Consider the following 25,522-nt stretch of genomic DNA (forward strand, 5'->3'; position numbering starts at 1 on the left):
TAACTCTAAAACGTGCTTAAATTATCCAGTTTGCGCTCGCATTATTAATGTATAGGAACGTCCCTTTTCATGATTTACAAAACATGAATAGAGTGTAAATTTTTAGGTCTGAAATATCAAATTTTCCCACTCGCGCTTCGCATCAATTGTTAACTTTTATACCTATCCCGTTTATTTAAAAAGTGCTTAGAATGTCATTTTTTTAGGTCGGAATGTCAAAGAATTTTCAGCTCGCGCTTCGCGCTCGCATGATATAAAAGTTGAAATATCTATTGTCTTAATGGCTAACTGCAAATTGTCCTTAACAGGTCCCTTTTTTATCAAGCCTGAACCCATATTGAAAATGTCTGCCCGCGCTTCGCGCTCGCAGTAATTGTCTAGTTACATATGCATCTTGTTGAGGTTCACAAACATTGCCCAGAATATTCAATATTCATGACAAAGTACATGAAATTCCAAAAAATTTCAGCTCGCGCTTCTCGCTCGCACTATAATTCAAATAGGGCTTATGAGATTATTACATTTTTATATTGTTTTATAAGAATAAAGCTAAGAAATGACTGTTAGGACATCGGCGTTTTGCCCCCCCCAAAATTTTTTTTTTTTCACTACCTAGAAAATGGGGAGAAAAGTGTAAAATTTAGGCCTATAATTTTTTTTATGTTATGTCAAAATCTATCACAAACTTTGATTTTTGTAATTAAACTGTCAAAATTTTGGCTCGCTAGCTACTTCTTTTTAGCTTGACGCGATATGCCGTATCAAGCCCCCTCAATTTTTTTGCTCATTACGCCACTTAGACAACCCCTTCAAAGTAACAAACAAAAATCAACTTTGAGCGGCCGATCGGGGAAAATATGGGTGAAAAAAAAATCGCCCTCCCCCCCTATAGGCGGGAGCTGGATCCGCCCCTGAAAGGGGTATATATTTCGCTAGGAAAACTACGTGTTTATACGGTCCAATTTGCGAGGGTATATAAAGACTAAAATACTTTATAGAGGATGTTCAATTTGCCCCGATATAGGTGTTTAGGGTCCGATTTGAGCGATCGAGGTGTGTGGGTGGTACTAAACCCAATCATATAAGTAAAGGTAAAGCCGATCACGGACGTCGCAATTAATTATAATCAATGAAGGTTGACCCTATCAATTCAATGATATTAATGAAAAACTGAGGCAAGTTAGGATATTTCCCACAGACTTTACAATTTTACATAGGAGATCTTAAATCACATTAATATAACTTAGCAATCTGATAATTTGTTCAAAGTTTTGATTGTTGCATCATCCCGCAATATAATCTTAAAGATTATTCCAAATCTTTCCTTTCTACAATCTTTTCCCCTTTTTTATTCGCATCATTGTGCTATTTCCACGTTTTGAAAGTTTATGTCGTGATGGCCTATAATCATTCCACAAAGCACCCTCATTTCATATAATCAAAATCCATTTTCTTCATTTTATGCACGCAAAAAGCGCAAGCTCAAAATGTTAAATTTTTTATATTTTGACGTAAAATTGAATTTAAGCAATATTTTCTTTTATTTCCTCTGCATGGGTGTGGAACCATGACCCCCCCCCCCCCCCCGCGCGCCTGTACGCCAGTGATTGAACGTAAAGCTTAATGGGTCCCTACAGGGGGGCGTTATAGAGCCATTTGAAGGTTATAGATGAAGAGCCCCTACTGCGTGGGGTCTGGGGCAAAGCACCGGTAGCTTATTTGCATAAAATTTAGCAAGCTTATAGCACAATGTTGTATGCAGTCCATTTTTCTTCCCGCTCTTATTTTCTATCCTCGGCAGCCCGGTCATGTTATTAAGTTGTCCCTTTTCTTTTTTTCCAATTTAGCTTTTGACTAATTCAATTCTACCTTCAATTCCCGCTATTGTTTGCCATTTTGGTATCTTTTAATTTATTTCCAATCATGCTATTGCATTAGTTTTACATAGGCCTGTTTCGGAATGATTTGTTCTTTCTCAAATGTTTTTTCGTTCTTTTTCCCTCTTTCCTTCCTTTTCCATTAAAAATATTTTTTCTTCTTCGTTTACTTTTCACTTTTCCCTTTCCTGTTCGTCCTTTCATTTCCCCTTTCCTTTCACTTTCCCTCTCTTTCTCCCTCCCTTCCTATTTTCCTGGTGAAATCCGCCAGGGGTAGCAGCTAGTTTGCCCCCCTGCCCCCCGCCTGTTACGCCACTGTCTGTCATATCTCTCCCTTTCATTTTTTTATCTTTTTCCCGTTTCTCTCTTTTCCTTCTCCCTTTCTTTCTATCTCCGTCTCTTTCCAATTCACTGTTAGGCTAATTAGCCATCATGTATATATCCAAGTATGTTGATTTCTTATTCTGTAATGTGTACCATAGTTTATTAATTTGTTGAATTTATCGTACCTATATATTATTATGTGTGAACAATATCGTTTTCCCCACTATTTCTGGTGAAGAATATCCAGGGAAATACCTTCTCTATTTTCATTATTGGATAAAAGCACATAAGCCGGTAAATATTTAAAAAATGAATAAATACGATAAAGATATTGTAGGAAAATGCAAAAACGAGATAGAAATACAATATTACAACGTGTTTTTGTATGGAGTGTCAATGAAATTATCTGTTTGTCATGACCGAGCGCAGGGGCGGATCCATGATTTTCCAAGGGGGGGGGGGGCCTCATTTCCCGAGAAAAATTGACAGCCCCCCCCCCCCCAATAAAAATGTCACTTTCACCAAAATTTTATGGTAATTTCGTCCACGTACGATTTGACAAGCAAAAAAGTATGTGCTGGTGTAATAGTACTATTTTAAAGTTTAGATAAATGTTTTGAAGTTCATATATGTTTGTATCAGATAAAAGTAAACGGGATTTGAAATTGAGATAAGGTCAAATAGCTGTTTTCATTTCTCGTACATTATATTCAACTTTTCCCTCATATGTTTATGATATTTACACAGGTCCGAATGGGACTGACCCAGGTCGATAGCTTCTTTTTAGCAGCAACAAGAGAGAGAGAGAGAGCGAGAGGAGGGGGGGGGGGGAGGTCATGGAGGACGAAAGATACAAAGATTGTTGGAAGATTGTGGTTTGAGAGGGGAGAGATGGAGGAAGAGATGGGGGCAAATGAATGGAAAAGGGAAACATATTTTAGAGAATATCAAAAATTCTAACTTTCTAAAGAAAAAAAAACCCACTAAGCTTTGTTTCATCGATCATTAACATCAATTAAATTATCGGGTATGGTCATGGCAAGTGGTATATAGTGCACTTCTCTGAAAACGGAAAGTTAATTGTCACCAATCAGACAAAAGAGAGCATAATTATCACATTTTTGTCATATCTGAAAGTGGTCTATTTTGAAAAAAAGATATGTCACTTACTCAAAAGAAGGAAGTAGAAAATTGATTTATTTAAAAGAAACATTCACTTAATTGTGAATGTTTGCTGGGTATATTCTATTCCCCCATATTGGGAAAATGCATGTTTTAAGGGTAAATTTAAACGCAACATTGCGTGAAATTTACAAAATATTTGGTATTTTTTTACCCAATATTGATTGGGTAAACCTTTTTTTTAGAGGTCGTTTCCTTTTTACTTTTTATAAATGAAAATCTAATTTCACGATGTGACATAAAAATGAGAAAAATTATAATCTCACCCCTAGCTTTTCTTCACTTTTTTTCTTATCTTTTTTTGTTGTTGTCTTGGTTGAGGAACGTTGAGTTCCAGTAATCCCCCACCCGTGAAAAACGCCACCGTTATTGGTTTTTTATTCTTATTTCCACACAAATAGTCAACCATCCCCAGTGGCGCAATAGGTTAGCGCGCTGTACTTATAGACAGTACCCAGCACCGTCTGGCTATATAGCGATGCGGAGGTTGTGAGTTCGAGCCTCACCTGGGGAATATTGGTTTGTTTTGTAAGGGAAACCGCCATAAGTGACACTGGAATGAACAAAACTCCCCCACCTAATTGTGGCTGTTAATTTGTATTTACCATATACAGTATTTGAACTTAACCCCATGATCAGGCATAATCTCAATTCCGCGGCATTAAAAACTCAACTTCCAACGAGAAAAATTAGTTTTATACGTATTGCTATTTAGGTTGCATATGCATTACCGGTACTTCTTGATAAAACTAAGTAAAATTATTTTTTTAAATCACCGGTTTTTCATATTTCATATGTAGGTCTATAAAATAGGCCCTATATATGCCAGCCAAGTTATGTTTAAATGAAAATATATTGACTTTTTACAACTGGATCATGTCATGGGTATCTTTGCGAGTGTAAAGCACGAGATGAACAATTTTATTATGTCAAACTGAAAAAAATTTGACATTTAGGGACCGTTTGAAACCATTACCATCAGGCCTAGGTTTTATAACTAAACATTTGATGCAAGCTCAAATTTTGAGCTTTACTGGACATGCGAGGGTGCCACAATTTTGTTTAAAAAAACCCTGAAATCTCTTCCTTATTGTCACTTTCCCCCGTTTTCTCTACATTTCTCTACACCCCCCCCCCCCTCTTGCTCCGTCTCTTTCCAATTCGCTATATACTCATTAGCCATGATGTATCTCCAAGTACAATATGTTGGTTTCTTATTCTGTAATGTGTACAATAGTTTATTAATTTGTTGAATTTATCGTACCTATATATTATTATGTGTGAACAATATCGTTTCCCCTATATTCCTGGTGAAGAATTTCCAGGTAAATACCTTTTCTATTTTCATTATAGATGCATCTTGGATGTAAATCGCATAAGCCCTTAAATATAAAAAAAAAATGAATAAAAACGATAAAGAATTTATACTTATATTAAAATGCAAAAACGAGATAGAAATATTATATTACAACGTGTTTTTTTAATGGAGTGTCAATGAAATTATCTGTATGTCATGACCGAGCGCAGGGGCGGATCCATGATTTTCCAAGGGGGGGGGGGGCCTCATTTCCCGAGAAAAATTGACAGCCCCCCCCCCAATAAAAAGGTCACTTTCACCAAAATTTTATGGTAATTTCGTCCACGTACGATTTGACAAGCAAAAAAGTATGTGCTGGTGTAATAGTACTATTTTAAAGTTTAGATAAATGTTTTGAAGTTCATATATGTTTGTATCAGATAAAAGTAAACGGGATTTGAAATTGAGATAAGGTCAAATAGCTGTTTTCATTTCTCGTACATTATATTCAACTTTTCCCTCATATGTTTATGATATTTACACAGGTCCGAATGGGACTGACCCAGGTCGATAGCTTCTTTTTAGCAGCAACAAGAGAGAGAGAGAGAGAGAGAGCGGGAGGAGGGGGGGGGGGAGGTCATGGAGGACGAAAGATACAAAGATTGTTGGAAGATTGTGGTTTGAGAGGGAGAGATGGAGGAAGAGATGGGGGCAAATGAATGGAAAAGGGAAACATATTTTAGAGAATATCAAAAATTCTAACTTTCTAAAGAAAAAAAAACCCACTAAGCTTTGTTTCATCGATCATTAACATCAATTAAATTATCGGGTATGGTCATGGCAAGTGGTATATAGCGCACTTCTCTGAAAACGGAAAGTTAATTGTCACCAATCAGACAAAAGAGAGCATAATTATCACATTTTTGTCATATCTGAAAGTGGTTTATTTTGAAAAAAGGATCTGTCACTTACTCAAAAGAAGGAAGTAGAAAATTGATTTATTTAAAAGAAACATTCACTTAATTGTGAATGTTTGCTAGGTATATTCTATTCCCCCATATTGGGAAAATGCATGTTTTAAGGGTAAATTTAAACGCAACATTGCGTGAAATTTACAAAATATTTGGTATTTTTTTACCCAATATTGATTGGGTAAACCTTTTTTTTAGAGGTCGTTTCCTTTTTACTTTTTATAAATGAAAATCTAATTTCACGATGTGACATAAAAATGAGAAAAATTATAATCTCACCCCTAGCTTTTCTTCACTTTTTTTCTTATCTTTTTTTGTTGTTGTCTTGGTTGAGGAACGTTGAGTTCCAGTAATCCCCCACCCGTGAAAAACGCCACCGTTATTGGTTTTTATTCTTATTTCCACACAAATAGTCAACCATCCCCAGTGGCGCAATAGGTTAGCGCGCTGTACTTATAGACAGTACCCAGCACCGTCTGGCTATATAGCGATGCGGAGGTTGTGAGTTCGAGCCTCACCTGGGGAATATTGGTTTGTTTTGTAAGGGAAACCGCCATAAGTAACACATACACTGGAATGAACAAAACTCCCCCACCTAATTGTGGCTGTTAATTTGTATTTACCATATACAGTATTTGAACTTAACCCCATGATCAGGCATAATCTCAATTCCGCGGCATTAAAAACTCAACTTCCAACGAGAAAAATTAGTTTTATACGTATTGCTATTTAGGTTGCATATGCATTACGGTACTTCTTGATAAAACTAAGTAAAATTATTTTTTTTAATCACCGGTTTTTCATATTTCATATGTAGGTCTATAAAATAGGCCCTATATATGCCAGCCAAGTTATGCTTAAATGAAAATATAATGACTTTTTACAACTGGATCATGTCATGGGTATCTTTGCGAGTGTAAAGCACGAATTGAACAATTTTTTTTATGTCAAACTGAAAAAAAATTGACATTTAGGGACCGTTTGGAACCATTACCATCAGGCCTAGGTTTTATAACTAAACATTTGATGCAAGCTCAAATTTTGAGCTTTACTGGACATGCGAGGGTGCCACAATTTTGTTTAAAAAAAACCCTGAAATCTCTTCCTTATTGTCACTTTCCCCCGTTTTCTCTACATTTCTCTACACCCCCCCCCCCCCTCTTGCTCCGTCTCTTTCCAATTCGCTATATACTCATTAGCCATGATGTATCTCCAAGTACAATATGTTGGTTTCTTATTCTGTAATGTGTACAATAGTTTATTAATTTGTTGAATTTATCGTACATGTAGTGCAGCTTTAAACCTTTAGTTATGCCTGTTCTGAATCACTTTGCCTTGGACATTTTGGAGAGGATGATTTATTTACCCATGGGACTAAAACCACACAGCAGATTTTGAGCCCATTATCATCTTCTAAGAAAAACCAGCAAAAGAAATGAACCATTGTCCTGATCAGAGAAACTCTCCAACCCCCTCTCTCCAACTCCCCCTCTCTCTCCCTCCCTCCCCCTCTCTCTCTCTCTCTCTCTCACACACACACACACACATACAGCTTTATTGATACTTGTCACAGGAGAGGTTGCCGTGATCTTCCTCTTTTTCATTTATTTTTTTCCTGTAGTAACTGAACTTTGTTGCAGGAGTGGGCATGGCCTCGTGTCTATTATTTGCCATGTTCTTCACTCTAAACTTAGTTGTATATATGTTAATAAGTAGACAGTTTTTCTTGTTTTCAATTTATGTCTTTTGTTATATCATGTCTGTACTTGATTTCAATAGCATTGCTAAGCCTATTCAGTGTGAGGTGTTTACTACTATTTTCATGTTTAAATGATATTGGATGATTATCATTTACAGCAAGATATTGACTGTAGGTACTATATTCCGAATGAGTTTAACCCACCTGCTGGGAAGCAACAATCTCATTACTTAAGCTTCTTGCACTGCAATGCAAGAAGTCTGTCTAAAAGTTTTGAAAACCTAAATATGTTGCTATCATCTCTAAAATTTAATTGCTCTATATAATAGGTGTTACCGAGACGTGGTTGAGTGCTCAATCACCACCATTATTTCTGGTTGATGGTTACCAGATAGTAAGGAAAGATAGATCAATTGGCCGGGGTGGGGGTGTTCTCTTTTATGTGTCTAACAAGATCTCTTTTAAACTCAGGGAAGATCTTTCCCTCCAAAATCAAAGTGCTGAAATTTTGTGTATTGAAATAGACTTACCCTCTGATAAAAACATGATTGTATGTATAGTGTATAGACCCCCTCAAGCTGACATTGATAATTTTCTCACAGGTATTGAGTTATTATTGACTGATATAAATGCATCTGATAAATCAGTTTGCATGATGGGTGACTTCAATATTGATCTGTTGATAGAAAATGCAAACACTCTCCGTTTCCAAAATATTCATGATTCTAATGCTCTATGTGCAATGATTAATAAGCCAACAAGAATAACTGACAGGTCATCAACACTTCTTGATAACATTTTTGTGAAAACTACCAAAGGTTATTCCCAATCAGGTTTATTTTTTAGTGAGATTTCTGATCATCTTCCAATCTTCTGCATGCTTTATGATATTCATTCCAACAAATGCAATAAGGCTAAAGTTATACTAAAGCGCAAAATTACTGAAAGCAATATTTCTAGCTTGAGGGATGCTTGCCGGGGGGGGGGCACTCAGTATATAATGCATAGTGGGTATGTGCCGCGGAGGGGACCCCCATTTTTACACTCAAATTTCCGTTCCAAGGCATAACATTTTTGTCTTTTTGAGAAAAAGATCAAAGAAAGCCGCTCCAAGGCATAGCATTTCCTTCTTATCGAGAAAAAAGAAGAAAGAAATCCGTTCCAAAGCTTCGCATATTTTTCGTTACGCCGTTCCGGTCGCATTGATTTGCTACAAGGAGCTGCAATTTGGTGAAAAGCGGCCGTAGAGCGCTTTTCGACCATCGCCTAAGCGAGAGCGCACCCGGCGGAGGCCGCGCTAGCTGCGTCATGCACGATTGCCCGTTCCATAGAGATGCATACGCACTCACAGAGATACGGAGATCCGTTCCGAGGACCCCCGTTTTCACAAACATTTATAGTTCCGAAGCCCGTTCCGAGGACCCTCCTTTTTACAATAAGCCCGCTCCAAGGCCCCCGTTTTTTGCCTCGCCCGCGGCACACCCCTACCACTTTTTTGGTCGAGTGCCCCCCCCCGGGGATGCTTGTCAGGAAGAGAGTTGGTCGGATGTATTGGAATGTCATGATGTTGAACAGGCTTATGAATCATTTAGTAAAATTTTTCATCACCATTTGGATGAGACTATTCCACTTGTTAGAATAAATAATAGAAGTACAGGTAAACGGCCATGGATTACAAAAGGTATACTACAATCAATCAAAAGAAAAAATGTCTTATACAAAAAGAGTGTAAAAAAACCTTCACAAGAGCACGTTGAAAAATACAAAAAATATCGAAATAAGCTGACTTCTATTATACGGTCATCACGGAGTTTGCACTATTCTAGACAGTTTGAGAATGCTCGAGGTAACATGCCCTTGACATGGAATGTTGTTAGAGATATATTATGTAAGAAAAATAAGTCAGAACCTGCCCAAAAATTTGTCCATAAGGATAACGAGCTTACTTCTGATAATGACATTGCAAATGAATTTAACAGCTACTTTGTGAACATTGGGCCTGACCAAGCGAAGAAAATAACTCCCGTAGAAGTTAATTACAAAGAATATTTACAAGACAGGTCCGAATCATCTATATTCCTTAAGCCAGCTGATCATCTTGAGATATTAAACATTGTTAAGTCTCTTAAAAATAGTAGGTCATCTGGGCATGATGAAATAAGTTCAGCATTGTTAAAACAAATAATTGGCTCAGTCCTTACTCCTTTACTACATATCTGTAATCTGTCCATTTCAACTGGTGTATTCCCTTCCTCTCTTAAACTAGCCAAGGTTATTCCTGTTCATAAAAGGGAAAGCATGACCGTTATAAGTAATTATAGACCAATCTCAATTTTGCCTAGTTGCTCAAAAATACTAGAAAGAATTGTTTATAACAGATTGATTGCCTTTCTTGACAAAAACCACCTTCTTAATCCCAACCAATTTGGATTTCGCAGGTCTCACTCAACGGACATTGCGTTGTTGAAATTTTATGATTATGTATCTAGTTCTCTGGCTAATCGTGAGCACGTTATTGGTGTATTTATGGACCTGAGCAAGGCATTTGACACCCTTGACCACTCAATACTGCTTTATAAACTCCAACATTATGGAGTAAGGGGCGTTGCCCTAAATTGGTTTACTAGTTATCTTTCAAATAGAAGACAATACACATGCTATAACTATTCTAATTCTGGTATATCAGTTATGAGGTGCGGTGTACCGCAAGGTTCTATATTGGGTCCATTATTATTTCTGATTTATATTAATGATATTTGTTTGGTATCAAACACATTGAATTATATATTATTTGCTGATGACACAAGTGTTTTCCTATCACACCGTGATATTGATATCTTAGAAAACACCATTAATATCGAACTTCCGAAACTATCTAATTGGTTTAGAAGTAATATGTTATCACTGAATGTAAAAAAGACTAATTATGTACACTTTAAAGGCAGGAAGTCCTGTCCTGACCATGATTTAAGATTGAAACTTGACAATGCTTTGCTTGAAAGACAGACATCTACGAGGTTCCTTGGGGTCTATATCAATGATCAACTTAACTGGAATGATCACATGAAACACATCAGTAAACCAATTTCTCGAAATATAGGTATACTGTATAAAGTTAAAGGAGAATGAAACCCTTGAAACCAGCTCAATCCATATCAAAGAGAAAAATCAAAGAAACATATCGTTGAAAGTTTGAGGAAGATCGAATGAATAATAAAAGAAAGTTATGAGCATTTGAATATTGAGATCACTAATGCCATGTAGATCCTCCCATTGGCAATGCGACCAAGATCTGTGATGTCACACACGTACAACTCCCTCATTACTTTAGTACTTATATTTCACTTATATTCTCATTTTTATAGAGTCTATCACAAGGTGAGGTGTTCTCTTTATGAGAGGACAAGTACAGAGGTTTCACAACATTATATCATTGATGAATCGTTTGTCATATGATTAGAATGAGCAAAAAGAGATGTTTTGGGGTATATTTTCAGTGTCCAAAAGGGGAGAGTTGTTCATCTGTGACATCATAGATCTTGGTCGCATTGCCAATGGGAGGATCTCCATAGCATTAGTGATCTCGACATTCAAATGCTCATAACTCTTATATTGCTAGTCCTATTTTACTCAAACTTTTGTTGATCTTATTCTTTGATTTTTCTGCTTTCACAAAAGCTAACTTGCTCCAAGAGTTTCATTCTCCTTTAAGTACCTTGTACCTTATAAAATACTTTACATGTTGTACAATACTCTTATTCTACCTTATGTGTCATATTGCAATATTCTATGGGCAACATCAACGAGTGTCACAAACCCAATTCTTTTGTTGCAAAAGAAAGCAATTCGCATTTGTGCTGGAGTTGGTTACCGTGATCATACACGCCCTCTCTTTATAAAGCTGCAATGTCTTACTGTTGATGATGTCCATTTTCTTCAAACTTCCCTTTTTATGTATCGGTTTAATGCCAAAATGTTACCTACCTGCTTTTCCAATATGTTTCAACAAAATAGTGCTATCCATACCTACCACACAAGACAAGCATCTAATATGCATTTGTATAACCCTCGCACACTGTTGGCTCACAAATCTATCAGACATTATGGACCTGATGTTTGGAATTCGATACCTACTAGTACTAGGAATATATTATCAGTGCATTCCTTCAAAAGTGCGGTAAAACGCATACTTGTCTCTAAGATGTAATTTTGTTGTACTGTACATTTTAAACTTAAATATTGATATAATTTCAATTATTATTACGCCTCACACACTCCTTGTAAATATTTGTAAATAGTTGTGGAACATAATAATTTGTTATTTGGTTTTCTTTGTTTGTTTGTTAGTTTTTTTGTTTTTTTTCCCCCTCTTTGTGTAATCGTTAGTTTTGACTTTTCAGTATTGTTTTTATATTCATGTATGTATTTCATATATCCAAAGGTCTGACAGCAGCTCAAGCATCTGCTTATTTTGTCATACCACTGCATGTCTGCAACCTTGTTATAATCAGTATGTTAATGTTATGTTAATCATCATAATTATACATTAGTATTATGTAAAATTTAACGTAATCAATTTTGTGATGGTCACACTATGTACATTGTCATGACATGCAGAAATAAATAAATAAATAAAAATAAATAAATACTGTATATTATTATGTGTGAACAATATCGTTTCCCCTATATTCCTGGTGAAGAATTTCCAGGTAAATACCTTTTCTATTTTCATTATAGATGCATCTTGGATGTAAATCGCATAAGCCCTTAAATATAAAAAAAATGAATAAAAACGATAAAGAATTTATACTTGTATTAAAATGCAAAAACGAGATAGAAATACAATATTACAACGTGTTTTTGTATGGAGTGTCAATGAAATTATCTGTATGTCATGACCGAGCGCAGGGGCAGATCCATGATTTTTCAAGGGGGGGGGGCTCATTTCCCGAGAAAAAATTGACAGTCCCCTCAATAAAAAGGTCACTTTCACAAAAACTTTAAGGTAATTTCGTCCACGTACGATTTGACAAGCAAACAAAAAGTATGCGCTGGTGTGATAGTACCATTTTAAAGTTTAGATAAATGTTTTGAAGTTCATATATGTTTGTATCAGATAAAAGTAAACGGGATTTGAAATTGAGATAAGGTCAAATAGCTGTTTTCATTTCTCGTACATTATTATACAACTTTTCCCTCATATGTTTATGATATTTACGCAGGTCCGAATGGGACTGATCCTCGTCGATAGCTAATTTTTAGCAGCATCAAGAGAGAGAGAGAGAAAGAGAGGGGGGGGGGGTGGAGGACGAAAGATACAACGATTGTTGGAAGATTAATAGGTCCATGGTTTGAGATAGAGGGATGGAGACAGAGATGGGGGCAAATGAATGGAAAAGGGAAACATATTTGAGAGAATATCAAAAATTCTAACTTTCTAAAGAAAAAAAAAACACTAAGCTTTGTTTCATCGATCATTAACATCAACTCATCGGGTATGGTCATGGCAAATAAGTGCACTTCGCTGAAAACGGAGAGTTAATTGTCACCAATCAGACAAAAGAGAGCATATTATCACATTTTTGTCATATCTGAAAGTGGTCTATTTTGAAAAAAGGATCTGTCACTTACTCGTAAGAAGGAAGTAGAAAATTGATTTATTTAAAAGAAACATTCACTTAATTGTGAATGTTTGCTGGGTATATTCTATTCCCCCATATTGGCAAAAATGCATGTTTTAAGGGTAAATTTAAACGCAACATTGCGTGAAATTTACAAAATATTTTTTACCCAATATTGATTGGGTAAACCTTTTTTTTTTTTTTTTACCCAATATTGATTGGGTAAACCTTTTTTTTAGAGGTCGTTTACTTTTTACTTTTTATAAATGAAAATCTAATTTCACGATGTGACATAAAAAGGAGAAAAATTATAATCTCACACCTAGCTTTTCTTTACTTTTTTTTCTTATCTTTTTGTTGTTGTTGTCTTGGTTGAGGAACGTGGGCCGGTTCCGAGTAATCCCCCACCCGCGAAAAACGCCACCGTTATTATTCTTATTTCCACAGAAATAGTCAACCATCCCCAGTGGCGCAATAGGTTAGCGCGCTGTACTTATAGACAGTACCCAGCACCGTCTGGCTATATAGCAATGCGGAGGTTGTGAGTTCGAGCCTCACCTGGGGAATATTGGTTTGTTTTTGTAAGGAAAACCGCCATTAGTGACAATGGAATGTACAAAACTCCCCCACCTAATTGTGGCTGTTAATTTGATTAACCATAATTTATACTTGACCCCATATACTTAACCCCATGATCAGGCATAATCTCAATTCCGCGGCATTAAAAACTCAGCTTCCAACGAGAAAAATTAGTTTTACGTAAATAATGCTATTTAGCGGGTTGCATATGCATTACCGGTACTTAAAAATTAGTAAAATTATTTTTTTTAAATCACGGTTTTTTCATATTTCATATGTAGGTCTATAAAATAGGCCCTATATATGCCAGCCTATATAGTTATGCTTAAATGAAAATATAATGACTTTTTAAAGTTATAGTATATTTTACATGTCACGAGCTATGAGGCATATTCATTCAACCCAGCCCATTCGAAATTGTTTAAAGGACAAGTCCACCCCAACAAAATGTGGATTTGATTAAAAAGAGAAAAATCCAACAATTAAGCAAAACACTACTGAAAATTTCATCAAAATCGGAATAAGAAAGTTATGACATGTTAAAGTCAAGTTTCGCTTCATTTCGCGAACTATGCATGCACTCCCGCGTCGGTCGGTAGGCCCTATGCAGAACTGATGACATCACTATTTCTTTTGTATTTTATTATATGAAAAATATGAAATATTCTAATTTTCTCCTCATTGAACGAAGTTTTATTTTGCTCTGAACATGTGGAATTACCATTTAACATTTTATGGTTCAGTCAATTAATTTGGTCTTCTTTTGTCAAATCTGCATATAAAAACTGAAATATTGTATAACTGTGAAACAATTAATAAAAAACAAAAGAAACAGTGAGTGAGGGACATCATCGATTCTCTCATTTGCATATGACTAAATTGTGCACATAACTATTTTGTGAAAAATAAACGAAACTTTAAAATGTCATAACTTTCTTATTTACATCCGATTTTGCGTTATTGATTTTTCTCTATTGATTCAAACAAACATTTTTCTGGGGTGGACTCGACATTTAAAGGAAAGTTGAGACTTAATTTGAATTTCTTTATACCTCTTCCCATTTCTTTTCTTTTATTTGTCTACATTATGTATTTTTTCACATTTTTTTTTCATCATTTTTATCCGAAATAATCATGTACGCCAATACACTACTTTGGCATGCGATAAAGTGTGTTTGGTGTATGGAACGCGTAATGTTCATGGTAAACAAACAAACGCCCATCAATATTTCTTTAACGTACTATTAGATCTCGCGATCTCGTAGACCTCGTATTTTTCAGATTTAACATTTAAACATGGCTGGTGACTCAATAGATGGTGCAGCAGTTCTTTCCCGTGCTTTAGTCGACCAGGTAATTTAATATTATGTATGCTTTTTAAAAGGTTAAGTCAAAGATTAAAATATCTTGACGATGAATTTATTTTTAGTCTGTGAATTGGCAATGTTCATGATGCAGACAAAAGTTTGTGTGTAAAATGAATGGTATTGCGATGTCGTGTGGGGTCGGAATGCTAATGTGAAAAGAGTGATGGAAATTATTGGGATCGGATATCGGTTTACCTTCTTTAGGGCCATTTCTTGGAATGCGTGTTGGCATGGTTGGAAACATGGAGATCTAGATAGATTCTAGATATTCATTATTTAATTCTATTTCTACTACATTTGCCATAGTTTAGCCATAGCCTAGGAACTGCGTCTGACTCTGTTGTGCAAGTTATTGTGCGGCCGTTCAGCAGAGTCTGCTGAATGGCCGCAATATTCTGCAATATTCCACTGAATTCATCAACACACTCTAGACATGTACACTACAGTGTACACATTCACTAACTCACTCCCACACTACAAAATCATCCGCCGACATGGGCAAAATCTCGAATCAAAAGTGAAATTTTCTTACCTAAAATAAATCACCATATATCCCGTAAAAAATATCACCATCAGTACTTCTTAACATCGTAGTTAAGAAACAAGGGGTCTAAAAAACTTGATTTTTCATGGTTGTCCAGATGTTCGAAGATTTTGAAAACATATCCTCACTAAAAACTGGCACTTTTGCGAGCCGATGTCGGCCGCCATTTTTTTTCCAGAAGTCAGTGCTAAGTCTAAGATCGAAAAAATAATAAAAAACATGAAAAAAAAAAAAAACACCTCAAAATGTAGTGCCCTAAGTGTTGTTGTTGCGTGTACGCTTGCTATTATCACATGCGTTTGCAATGGAACTGCGCACTTGGCAGCGTTCGCGCGCCGTTTAGAGGTGAATTGCAGTGGCTTCACGGAGCTTGCGGGAGCGCCATAGGAATTGTACATCTTACCGCGCACCGGAGACAGGGTGGCCACACACAGAAGAATGGTAGAAAAATTTGAATAAACCTAGTTTCATATTTCCCGTTAATGTCACTTTATATTGGGATATTTTGGCTACAGACATTGCATCCCCATTCATGTTTGACAAATGCAGATCAAACTAATTTTTGCAAAAAAGTTAAGAGTGTAGGAATACCTTTACCAAAATACTTTGCTAAAATAATGGGTAAGAATTCCATATGCACCCCCACTAAAATTGAAAATAAAAATATGGAGAAGGTTCAGAATAATATATCTAGCCCTAATACAGAACATATATGATGGGGGAGTGGAAATACTTACCAAAATATGGCTTTATTCCGTCAAATTTCGAGCAGGATCTAGTGCATGTAATTGTCCATAGACATAGGTTTATTTAGTCAGTAAAGGGTCTGTGAGTCAAGACTAGTCAAACTATTGGCTGATAATCGTTAAAATATCCCTTCCGGTATCAGCGCTTCTCGCTAGCATAGCGGGAAAGGTCTTGACTGCAGATAAAACGAGGTGAGTTCGAGTCCCAACTAAGGTAAGCAACAGTAAAGAAATTATAGAAAATCTGAAGTGAACGAACCGGAAGTCTCAACAATCTTTTGTTATTTTTGGTGGGGGGTGCATATGGAACTCTTTCCAAATAATGATTCAGGGTAAATGTTTTTTAAAGGGAGGGAGGAGGTTACATCTTTATTGAGGTTCATATTCTTGTGTCCAGCTTGAAAATTAGACTTCTCAAGGATAGCATAAGTCCTCATATTCATCCAGTAGTAAAATTAATAATTATAAACTTTTTGAGACAGAGTCAGCTCTTGATTTTGCATGTTTCTTTATGTCACCATCCAGGGTGTGGAGTATGTATTTGGAATCGTTGGGTATCCAGTCATCGAGGTGGGTGTGGCAATGCAGGTTGCAGGGCTCAAGTTTATAGCTATGAGGAATGAGCAAGCTGTGAGTATATAGTTCAATTGTATTCTTACATTCTAATATTGTAGGCAATGCAGGTTGCAGGGCTCAAGTTTATAGCCATGAGGAATGGACAAGCAGTGAATATAGAATTCAAGTTGTATTCCAACATTCTAATATTTTTAGCTGGACATGTAACTGCAAAAAGAAAGAAAGAAATTTTTAACACAGATAATTTGAAAATCAGAGGGCCTTTTGGGCAATGAATAGGTATTCAAGGCCAAGGCATTGGTGGCTTTGATTAATCCAAACCCTCTTTGAATGGATGTATATCCAATGGTGTTATTGTGGCCATTCAGGTTGCATTGATCAATGAGGAATGAGCTAGAGCTCTCGCTGTCCAAAGTTTGACATGCAATTTTGGTTGGGAGTTTAATAGTACATACAGCTTCATTCAAAATAAATCATTTGTGAAGTTTGATTTCATTTTAAACTACAATGTAACGGCAGCATGGTTTTATGTAGGCCTAATATTCTCAAAGTAAAATGCTATACACTGTATGGCCTATTCAATGAATTAAAATGTCTCCCAGAAAATTGTAGAAATGAAAGCCCTCCTCGTAAGAGCTTTGATAGATGTTGCATGATGAAATAATTAAAGGAGAATGAAATCCTTGAAACCAGCTGAATCCATATCAAAGAGAAAAATCAAAGAAACATATTGTTGAAAGTTTGAGGAAGATTGAATGAATAATAAGAAAGTTATGAGCATTTGAATATTGAGATCACTAATGCCATGTAGATCCTTCCAATTGGCAATGCGGCCAAGATCTGTGATGTCACACACGTACAACTCCCTCATTACTTTAGTACTTATTTCACTTATATTCTCACTTTTATAGAGTCTATCACAAGGTGAGGTGTTCTCTTTATGAGAGGACAAGTACAGAGGTTTCACAACATTATATCATTGATGAATCGTTTGTCATATGATTAGAATGAGCAAAAAGAGATGTTTTGGGGTATATTTTCAGCGTCCAAAAGGGGAGAGTTGTTCATCTGTGACATCATTGATCTTGGTCGCATTGCCAATGGGAGGATCTCCATAGCATTAGTGATCTCGACATTCAAATGCTCATAACTCTTCTATTGCTAGTCCTATTTTACTCAAACTTTTGTTGATCTTATTCTTTGATTTTTCTGCTTTCACAAAAGCTAACTTGCTCCAAGAGTTTCATTCTCCTTTAAGCCCTTATAACACTATACAATTTGCTCAGTCAACTGTGACTACATATGTATTATATCAGGCTCTCAGCTGAGAAGTACGCATCCCAACCTCAATGGTATAGTTCTACTTCCAATTTTTTTTGTTTATTTTTGTTTCTTACAGGCCTGTTATGCTGCTCAAGCTATTGGATATCTGACAGGAAGGTAAGTTGAATGAATCATAGTTCATTTTGTTTCCTTTAAATATCTTAATGTGAACTTTGAAGGTCATTGATACGGATCATGGTCTTGTACTACTAAGTATAATAATAATATGCAACATATATATAGCGCTTAATACAAATGTTTCTAAGTGCTGCATACTATTACCCCAGCTTTAGTATGGCTACCCTGATCTGGTGCACGAGCATTCAAGGAATTCCTTGAATTAATAGACCCTTTCATTAAATACTGGAAATATTATTAAAATCCTTTAAAACCCCTTTTAAATTATCATCATTACATGTAAATATGATATCTGACCCCTGTCTTACAAGGAGTTACAATTGATCTGATCAATCACAACTATGGAAAGCCAGCAACATCAACATGTAAAATGCATGTTTGTTTAAAATATTTGTTAGATGTGATGTATAATCAAACATTCATCGTTTTCTTGAAAATTCAAGTGTGCACTTCTTTGTTTACAAAGGACATCATGCAAATTTCCTAGAGATAAAATTGTGACATTGTTGGATTTCCATATAGTTTAAGTTGATCAGATTAATTGTATCTCTTTATAAGACTGCCCAGATAACATAAATAACTAGCTAATTTTTATGCAAATGTTAATTTTGAATCAATTTCAGTATGTATATTTTACCAATATTAAGATATTTTAATTCATTGTCAATTTCAAAGAAAAACAAGAGTGGAAAGACAAATTGAAATTTTCTGTTACTCTTTTTTTTCTTAGACCAGGAGTTGTGTTAGTTGTATCTGGACCTGGGATGCTTCACACTCTTGGTGGATTGGCTAATGCAACTATCAATGCTTGGTGAGTTTAGTGCCTGTGTGTGTACAAGATATGAATAAAAAAGGGGAAAATCCCTTCCAAAAGGAGAGACCTAACAATGACAATAATAGAAATTTTAAAGTAAGGTATCTTTGTATGAAATACCTCCTATTAATGTTACGTCGATTGCAGTACATGAACGCAGGTCAGAACCAAAACAGGGGAGCCTAGGTATATTTTTCTAGTATCTGACTAAGCCATGGACTATTAGTATTCCTTTAGTAGATTAGTGCTTGGCAAGATGTAGATGACAGTTTCAAATCCCCAATTCTCCTTGGACACTTATCATAAATATGCAGAAACTGAACATCAGAAAACTAGACAAAAATCGTTTCCTGAAAAAAAAATCTGGCCATTCTGGCTTGAAAAGTGTTTTTATATTTATAACAAAATAAGAAATAAAATATGCAGATGTTTTTTTCATTCTCACTTGGCACCAAAACTAACATTCATGTAAAATCTCAAAATTTATGCAAGAAAACACAGTTTGATTGGATATCCTCTACACAACCGTGTTAGAGTACACACATTCATATAATCTAGTAATGAATCGGAATGGTGACATATACTTACGGAGGAATAAAAAAAAAGGAAATTAAGTTTTACTTTGCACCCTTCTTAAATGCAGGCCTGTCATTGTAATAGGAGGATCAAGTGATGAAGACCAAGAAGGAACAGGTGCATTTCAGGAATGGCCTCAGGTAAATGATTCTATGGCCCGTATTCTAAAGTCAGGTTTAACTTAGACCATGGTCTAAACTCCGTGCTAAAATTATGGGAAGCCAAAAGTGTCAAAATTGTTTAAGTTGTATGTGTCTTATGTTTATTGTGCTCTTTCCTGATTCATCAATGGTGAAGACAATCTATTTATACTTCCTAGACAATTATGAATGATTTGAGAGCCAAATGAGCTGAAATATAATATCTCTACCATTAGTGATTTATGTAACAATTGGCTATCCATACTTAAACCACAACTCTAAACCTGAGTTTAAGTTAAACCCGACTTCAGAATACGAGCCTATGTCACTGGTGGACTGAGGGTGGGGGTTGAGTTGCGATCCCCATTTTCTTACTAAGCCCAGGTTACGGTATCATTTACCAAATAACACTAACTTGCCTCTCCACCCTCCTTTTATTTCGAGTATAAGGGGTGGGCATAGATGTCAAAGCCCCCTCCTTTGGCCAGGTTTTTAATAGAACATGGAGATATTCTATCAGGTTAATCAGCATCCACATCTGATATAAGAAGTGCAATATTGCCCATATTTGATGATTTTTTTTTGTATTCATTTGTTCATTTTATAGGTTGAAAGTGCAAGGTTGTATACCAAGTTTTCTGCAAGACCACCATCAATAGAGCATATTCCATTCTTCGTAGAAAAGGTGAGGTTTCAGAAGAAACTGCTTTAGGTATTCTTTTTTTTAACATTCATGAGCTATAGATTTGTCCAAAATATTGAAAATGGAATAAACATGTGGGTATTATGCTGAGTTAACAATCTGGAAGTGCCTTGTTGCCATATTTCCAAGAAATATTGGTAGATTTGTAGATTAAGAAAATCTAGGCTAATAATTGAATTCTGAACCAAATATATATCCAATGATCAAGGGCTTGCTACCTAAGACTGTATGAGAGAGAACAAGAAATAACAGGTCTATGAAATATGACTTTGACCTTTGACATTTCTTTGTCATCTTTGGGAGTGTTTTCATTAAGTATCTTGACTGATTTTCAATGACTAAATTGTTCTGAGCCATTCGAATGCAAAGTTTACTGTAGCTTATGACAGTTAATCGTACAAATCAGTGACAATGGCCCGTATCGGGCGCGTGGATAACAAATGTCCAATGCTGGTGCGCGCTTTTGTCACAGTGCGCCAAATTGACACCTGTTACCATGGTTAGATACGCTATTTATTCATGAGTGGACTCATTAATTCAAAACAGTGGACTCATGAATAAAGAAGCGTGGATATCCACGGCAACAGGCGTCAATTTGGCACACTGTGACAAAAGCGTGCATCAGCGCTTTTTTTTTTAAATATACGCGTATAATAAGCATAATTTATACAGGAAATCTGCATAAACCATGGACTCAACCGTTGGTTTTCAAAACCACCTTTGTGAATTCAGGCCAATATGTTTTGTGAAATACTCCCTTGATCTTACAGGCGGTTCGTATCAGCACCCACGGAAGACCAGGAGCATGCTATCTTGATATCAATGGTGATATGGTGAATAGAACGGTGGAAGAGAGTAACGTCAGGTTAGTTTTCTGTGAATCAGTCACAATTATGTTATCTTGATATCAATGGTGATATGGTGAATAGAACGGTGGAAAAAGGTAATGTCAGGACAGGTTAGTTCTGTGAATCAGTCACAATTATTTTGATGTCAGAGCTATTTGAATTATTGCTGTGTTTATAGAATTATTTGAAAGATTTAAATAATCTTAACCAGGAGAAAACAAGAGAATACCACCATATGTATTGTAGACTACTTCATTTGGGGTACTCCAATAATGCTATGGGGCCCATAAGGGAAAGTGTGCAAAATATATGGTACACCAAAAAGGTCCACATCCTTAATGCTGTGTAACATTTTTTTATGGCAAGTAAATATTTTGTAGTCAGTAACATTCTGTGATGTAAAAAAAAAAAGAGGTCATATAATGAGCTATGCTGCTCCACAAAATGTTTTTTAAATGATGGCCACTATCTCTTGTTTTTTGTAATGTTGAGCTTGGCCGGAGAATCTCTCACTGGTACTTCAAGTTTGCTTTACCCCTCAAAGAAATCTGTATTACCGGTATTTCCAGTGCTTTTCCTAATGTCTGGGGTCTGCAAAGAATAATCCACTGTCCATGAAAGCTAATGCCTATTTTGATTTGAATCATATGTTTTGTGATTTCTCCAGGTTTTTCCCTAAAGTAGGACCTCCACCCAAGACATTTGCTGAGGCTTCACAAGTCACTAGAGCTCTGGAAGCTCTCTCACAGGCTAAGAATCCTTTGGTGATTGTAGGAAAAGGTATTAATAATAATAATAATATACAACATTCATAAAGCGCTTTATACGAAAGTTTCTAAACGCTAAGAAAGAAGGAAAAAAAAAGAATGTAAGTACAAGATATATCAGTAAAAGAACAACAAAGAAACTGAAAGGGAAAACACCATTATGAAAAATTAATTATACATAGAAATAAAGAGATAATTGGCCAATATACAACTTAAATGTTCCTCTTGAACCTTGTTCATTTTATTGTTTACAATCGGGTCCCCATAACACAAAAATAAGCAATTATTTGCTAAATGAAATGGCCTATCAAGATCATCGTTGCATTCACATTTTGCTCAGTAGACTGATGAGGAACCAATCAGAATTGTTCTTTAAAATTAGCGATTAATCGCTGATCTTTGTGTTGCGGGGCCCAGGCCTTAAATTTCAGTATTTTTAGGGCAAGGTCATCTTGCTAGATGAAACATTTTTATATTTCAGCAAAAATTGAAAAAATAGAATTGGCACAAAACCTGTAGGCCTATCCCAGGCCAATAGATAGGGACCTATGACCATGGCCTTGTCTTCGTTTAAGCCCTGCACTTACATGTATAAAGTTTCCAGTGGAGTACAGCAATAAAAAAAGTACTTGTTTTCTTTTATATGCTGAATTGCTGATTAATAATAATGATAATAATAAATATAATAATGCAGTAACTATATGTATATACTCTGAATTAAATGTTGGTGCAAGAATATTCAAATCTACTTTCCTAGAAAATAAATAATTTCCTTAACCCTAACTAGGCCGGGCTTTTTTGGCTGTTCTGTGGCCGGGGGGGGGGGGGTTGATTCAACCCCCCCCCTGAGATCTCGGCCGCCGATCGCGCAAGCGCCGCAAAAATTTGCACGCTGGTAGTGTGCGATGTAATCTACAAGGCTGTATGGTAAAATTTTCCAAAATAATGAGATTTTATTTTATATGAATTAATTATGCTAATTTATGCATAAATCATACTTTTTGCTCTAATTCACTAAATAAAGCTCCTAGAATGCTAATTTTTGGTTAAAATATTCTTTGTAGCATTCTTAACAATGGCAATTGAAAAAAATTTCGGTTTGGAAATCAATTTCTTATGTATTTTATTGTTTTATGAATTTCTTATGTATTTCCTTGTTTTTCAACCTTATGTTTTTCTTTGTTTTTTTTCACCAGATTTATTGCACAACCTTTTTGAAGCATAATTATGCTCAAACCAATCGCTTTCAGCTGTTTAAAGTAAAAATAATCATATCTTTATGAATAAGATGAGAAAACTCAATTTGCATTGACTTTGTACACAAAAATCACGTTTTGGAACAATTTTTGGTCTGACATGCACTTACAAAATGTTGCGTAATTTCGGAACCGCGTACCCTGGCGTCGTAAATTTGGTCTCAAAAGATGCGCGAGACTTAAAAGTATAAACTCTGCGAGTGGCGCGGTCAAAAAATTTCGTGCGGCGGAATGATCGCAGAAAATGTTGAGGGGGGGGTTGATTCAACCCCCCCCCCCGGCCATTTTAGGGTTAAGCTCTTCAAAATTTGATTCAAGTTAGTTTGGGATTTGCAAGATGTATAAAAGCATGTAAAACAAATGAATGTATATTTCAGGAGCAGCATATGCCTGTGCAGAGGAAGAGGTGCGAGCTTTCTTGGAGCAAACCGGTCTTCCATTCCTCCCTACACCCATGGGTAAAGGTGTTATGCCTGATGATCATAAGCAGTGTGTTATAGCAGCTCGCTCAAGGTAAGTCCATGCTCTTAATTTTTGAACACCAAGAACGATTTATTTGACTGATAATGATGATAATGAATGTCCCCACTTGTGTAGGATTTGCATGAGATCAGCAATTTGTATGGAAGCGAAACATGGTCTTTAATTGAAAATGAGATGGGGAATTTGAGGACTGAGAGAGCAATGGTGAGAGTGATGTGTAATGTGGGGCTGATGGATATGAAGAAGACTGAGGTTTTGATGCAGATGGGCAATTCCATAAAATGATCAACCTGTTTGTACGTCCGACACCCATTTTTCTCAAGTCTTACTTCACTTCATAAACTGACCAAGTCATGGTCAATTAGAGAACATTACAGACTGTCGAAAGAACAAAAGATCAGAGACAAAAAATTTCATGAAGGTCCCACATATTGGGGGTCGGACGTACATATTTAATGAAATTGCCCAGATGTTGGGTTTGGGAGAGATGATGGATCAAATGACAAAGATGAACAGAGTATGTATGTATGGGCATGTGTAGAGGGGGATGTTGATCATATTTTGAGAAGAGTACTTGAGTTTGAGGTGGCTGGTCAGATGAAAAGGGGGCGTCTCTAATGAGAGAAGGCTGGATTGACTCAGCGAGTGAGTTCTGGAGCAGGAGAGAGTCGTCTCTCTTGCTCCTGCTATACAGCTCTACACACAGAGACTCGGCCAGACTTCTCTAAACTACTCAAGGCTCTTTCATCTCTCCAACTTCTCAAGCCTCTCATCTTGCGAACTTCCTAAGCTTCTCTTCTCTGTAGATTAAAGTCCATTTAGTCACTTTAGGACTTCAATCCTCTCTAAAAGATACTATTCTCTAACCTCCACTTTCTCACCTCTCCATTTCACTTCTACATCTCCACTTTTCTTAATCCTTTCTAGGACTTATACATAATGTACCATAAACCACTTCCACAAATTTAAGAAAGGTTCAAAATTTGAATAAAAGGAGAAAAATCCAACAAGCAAAACACTGAAAATTTCATCAAAATCGGATGTAAAATAAGAAAGTTATGACATTTTAAACTATTGCTTAATTTCACAAACACAGATATATACACATCCTGGACGGTATGCAAATTGGCAGACTGATGACGTCACCCACTCACTATTTCTTTTGTATTTTATTATATGAAATATGAAAGATTCTAATTTTCTCCCCATTGTCATGTGAAACAAAATTTTATTACACCCAGAACATGTGGAATTACCATTATTTTAACAGTTTATGGTTAAGTCAAGTTGGTCCTTATTGTCAAATCTGTAAAAATTGAAATATTGTATAATTCAAACAATAAAAAACAAAAGAAATAGTGAGTGGATGACGTCATCAGTCTTCTCATTTGCATACCAACCAGGATGTGCATATAACTGTTTTGTGAAATTAAGCGAAACTTTAAAATGTCATAACTTTCTTATTTTACATCAGATTTTGATGAAATTTTGGTGTTATGCTTGTTGGATTTTTCTCTTTTTATTCAATCAACTTTTTATTGGGGTGGACTTGTCCTTTAAGAAAGGTTCAAATTTAAACCCTCATTAATGTAAAGGATGCAAATTTGCCCTTCTTAGGGTATAAATGTGCATGATATCAGTCACAAAAAAAAGTAGATTTTTTCTCAACAGGATAAAAAACAAACAATAAA

At 35.9% G+C, this 25,522-nt stretch overlaps 1 protein-coding gene and 3 non-coding genes across 4 annotated transcripts; all 4 read left to right on the forward strand.

Annotated features, from left to right (window-relative positions):
- Positions 1-3,791: 3,791 nt before the first annotated feature.
- On the forward strand, positions 3,792-3,897 carry TRNAI-UAU (transfer RNA isoleucine (anticodon UAU)). The gene is made up of 2 exons: positions 3,792-3,829; positions 3,862-3,897. It is a non-coding gene; the product is annotated as a tRNA-Ile (tRNA).
- A 2,174-nt stretch (positions 3,898-6,071) lies between these two features.
- Positions 6,072-6,177, forward strand: TRNAI-UAU (transfer RNA isoleucine (anticodon UAU)). The gene is made up of 2 exons: positions 6,072-6,109; positions 6,142-6,177. It is a non-coding gene; the product is annotated as a tRNA-Ile (tRNA).
- A 7,254-nt stretch (positions 6,178-13,431) lies between these two features.
- Positions 13,432-13,537, forward strand: TRNAI-UAU (transfer RNA isoleucine (anticodon UAU)). Its single transcript has 2 exons — positions 13,432-13,469; positions 13,502-13,537. It is a non-coding gene; the product is annotated as a tRNA-Ile (tRNA).
- A 1,197-nt stretch (positions 13,538-14,734) lies between these two features.
- LOC129274665 (2-hydroxyacyl-CoA lyase 1-like) lies at positions 14,735-24,798 on the forward strand. Its single transcript, XM_064108435.1, has 9 exons — positions 14,735-14,903; positions 16,733-16,837; positions 18,183-18,223; positions 18,975-19,055; positions 19,702-19,774; positions 20,382-20,459; positions 21,248-21,342; positions 21,993-22,105; positions 23,726-24,798. Exons 1-9 carry the CDS (start codon positions 14,847-14,849, stop codon positions 23,863-23,865), a joined length of 783 nt encoding a protein of 260 aa, XP_063964505.1. The 5' UTR covers positions 14,735-14,846; the 3' UTR covers positions 23,866-24,798.
- Positions 24,799-25,522: the final 724 nt, after the last annotated feature.

Source organism: Lytechinus pictus, chromosome 13 (assembly GCF_037042905.1).
Source record: "Lytechinus pictus isolate F3 Inbred chromosome 13, Lp3.0, whole genome shotgun sequence".
In the NCBI taxonomy this organism is placed as follows: Eukaryota; Metazoa; Echinodermata; class Echinoidea; order Temnopleuroida; family Toxopneustidae; genus Lytechinus; species Lytechinus pictus.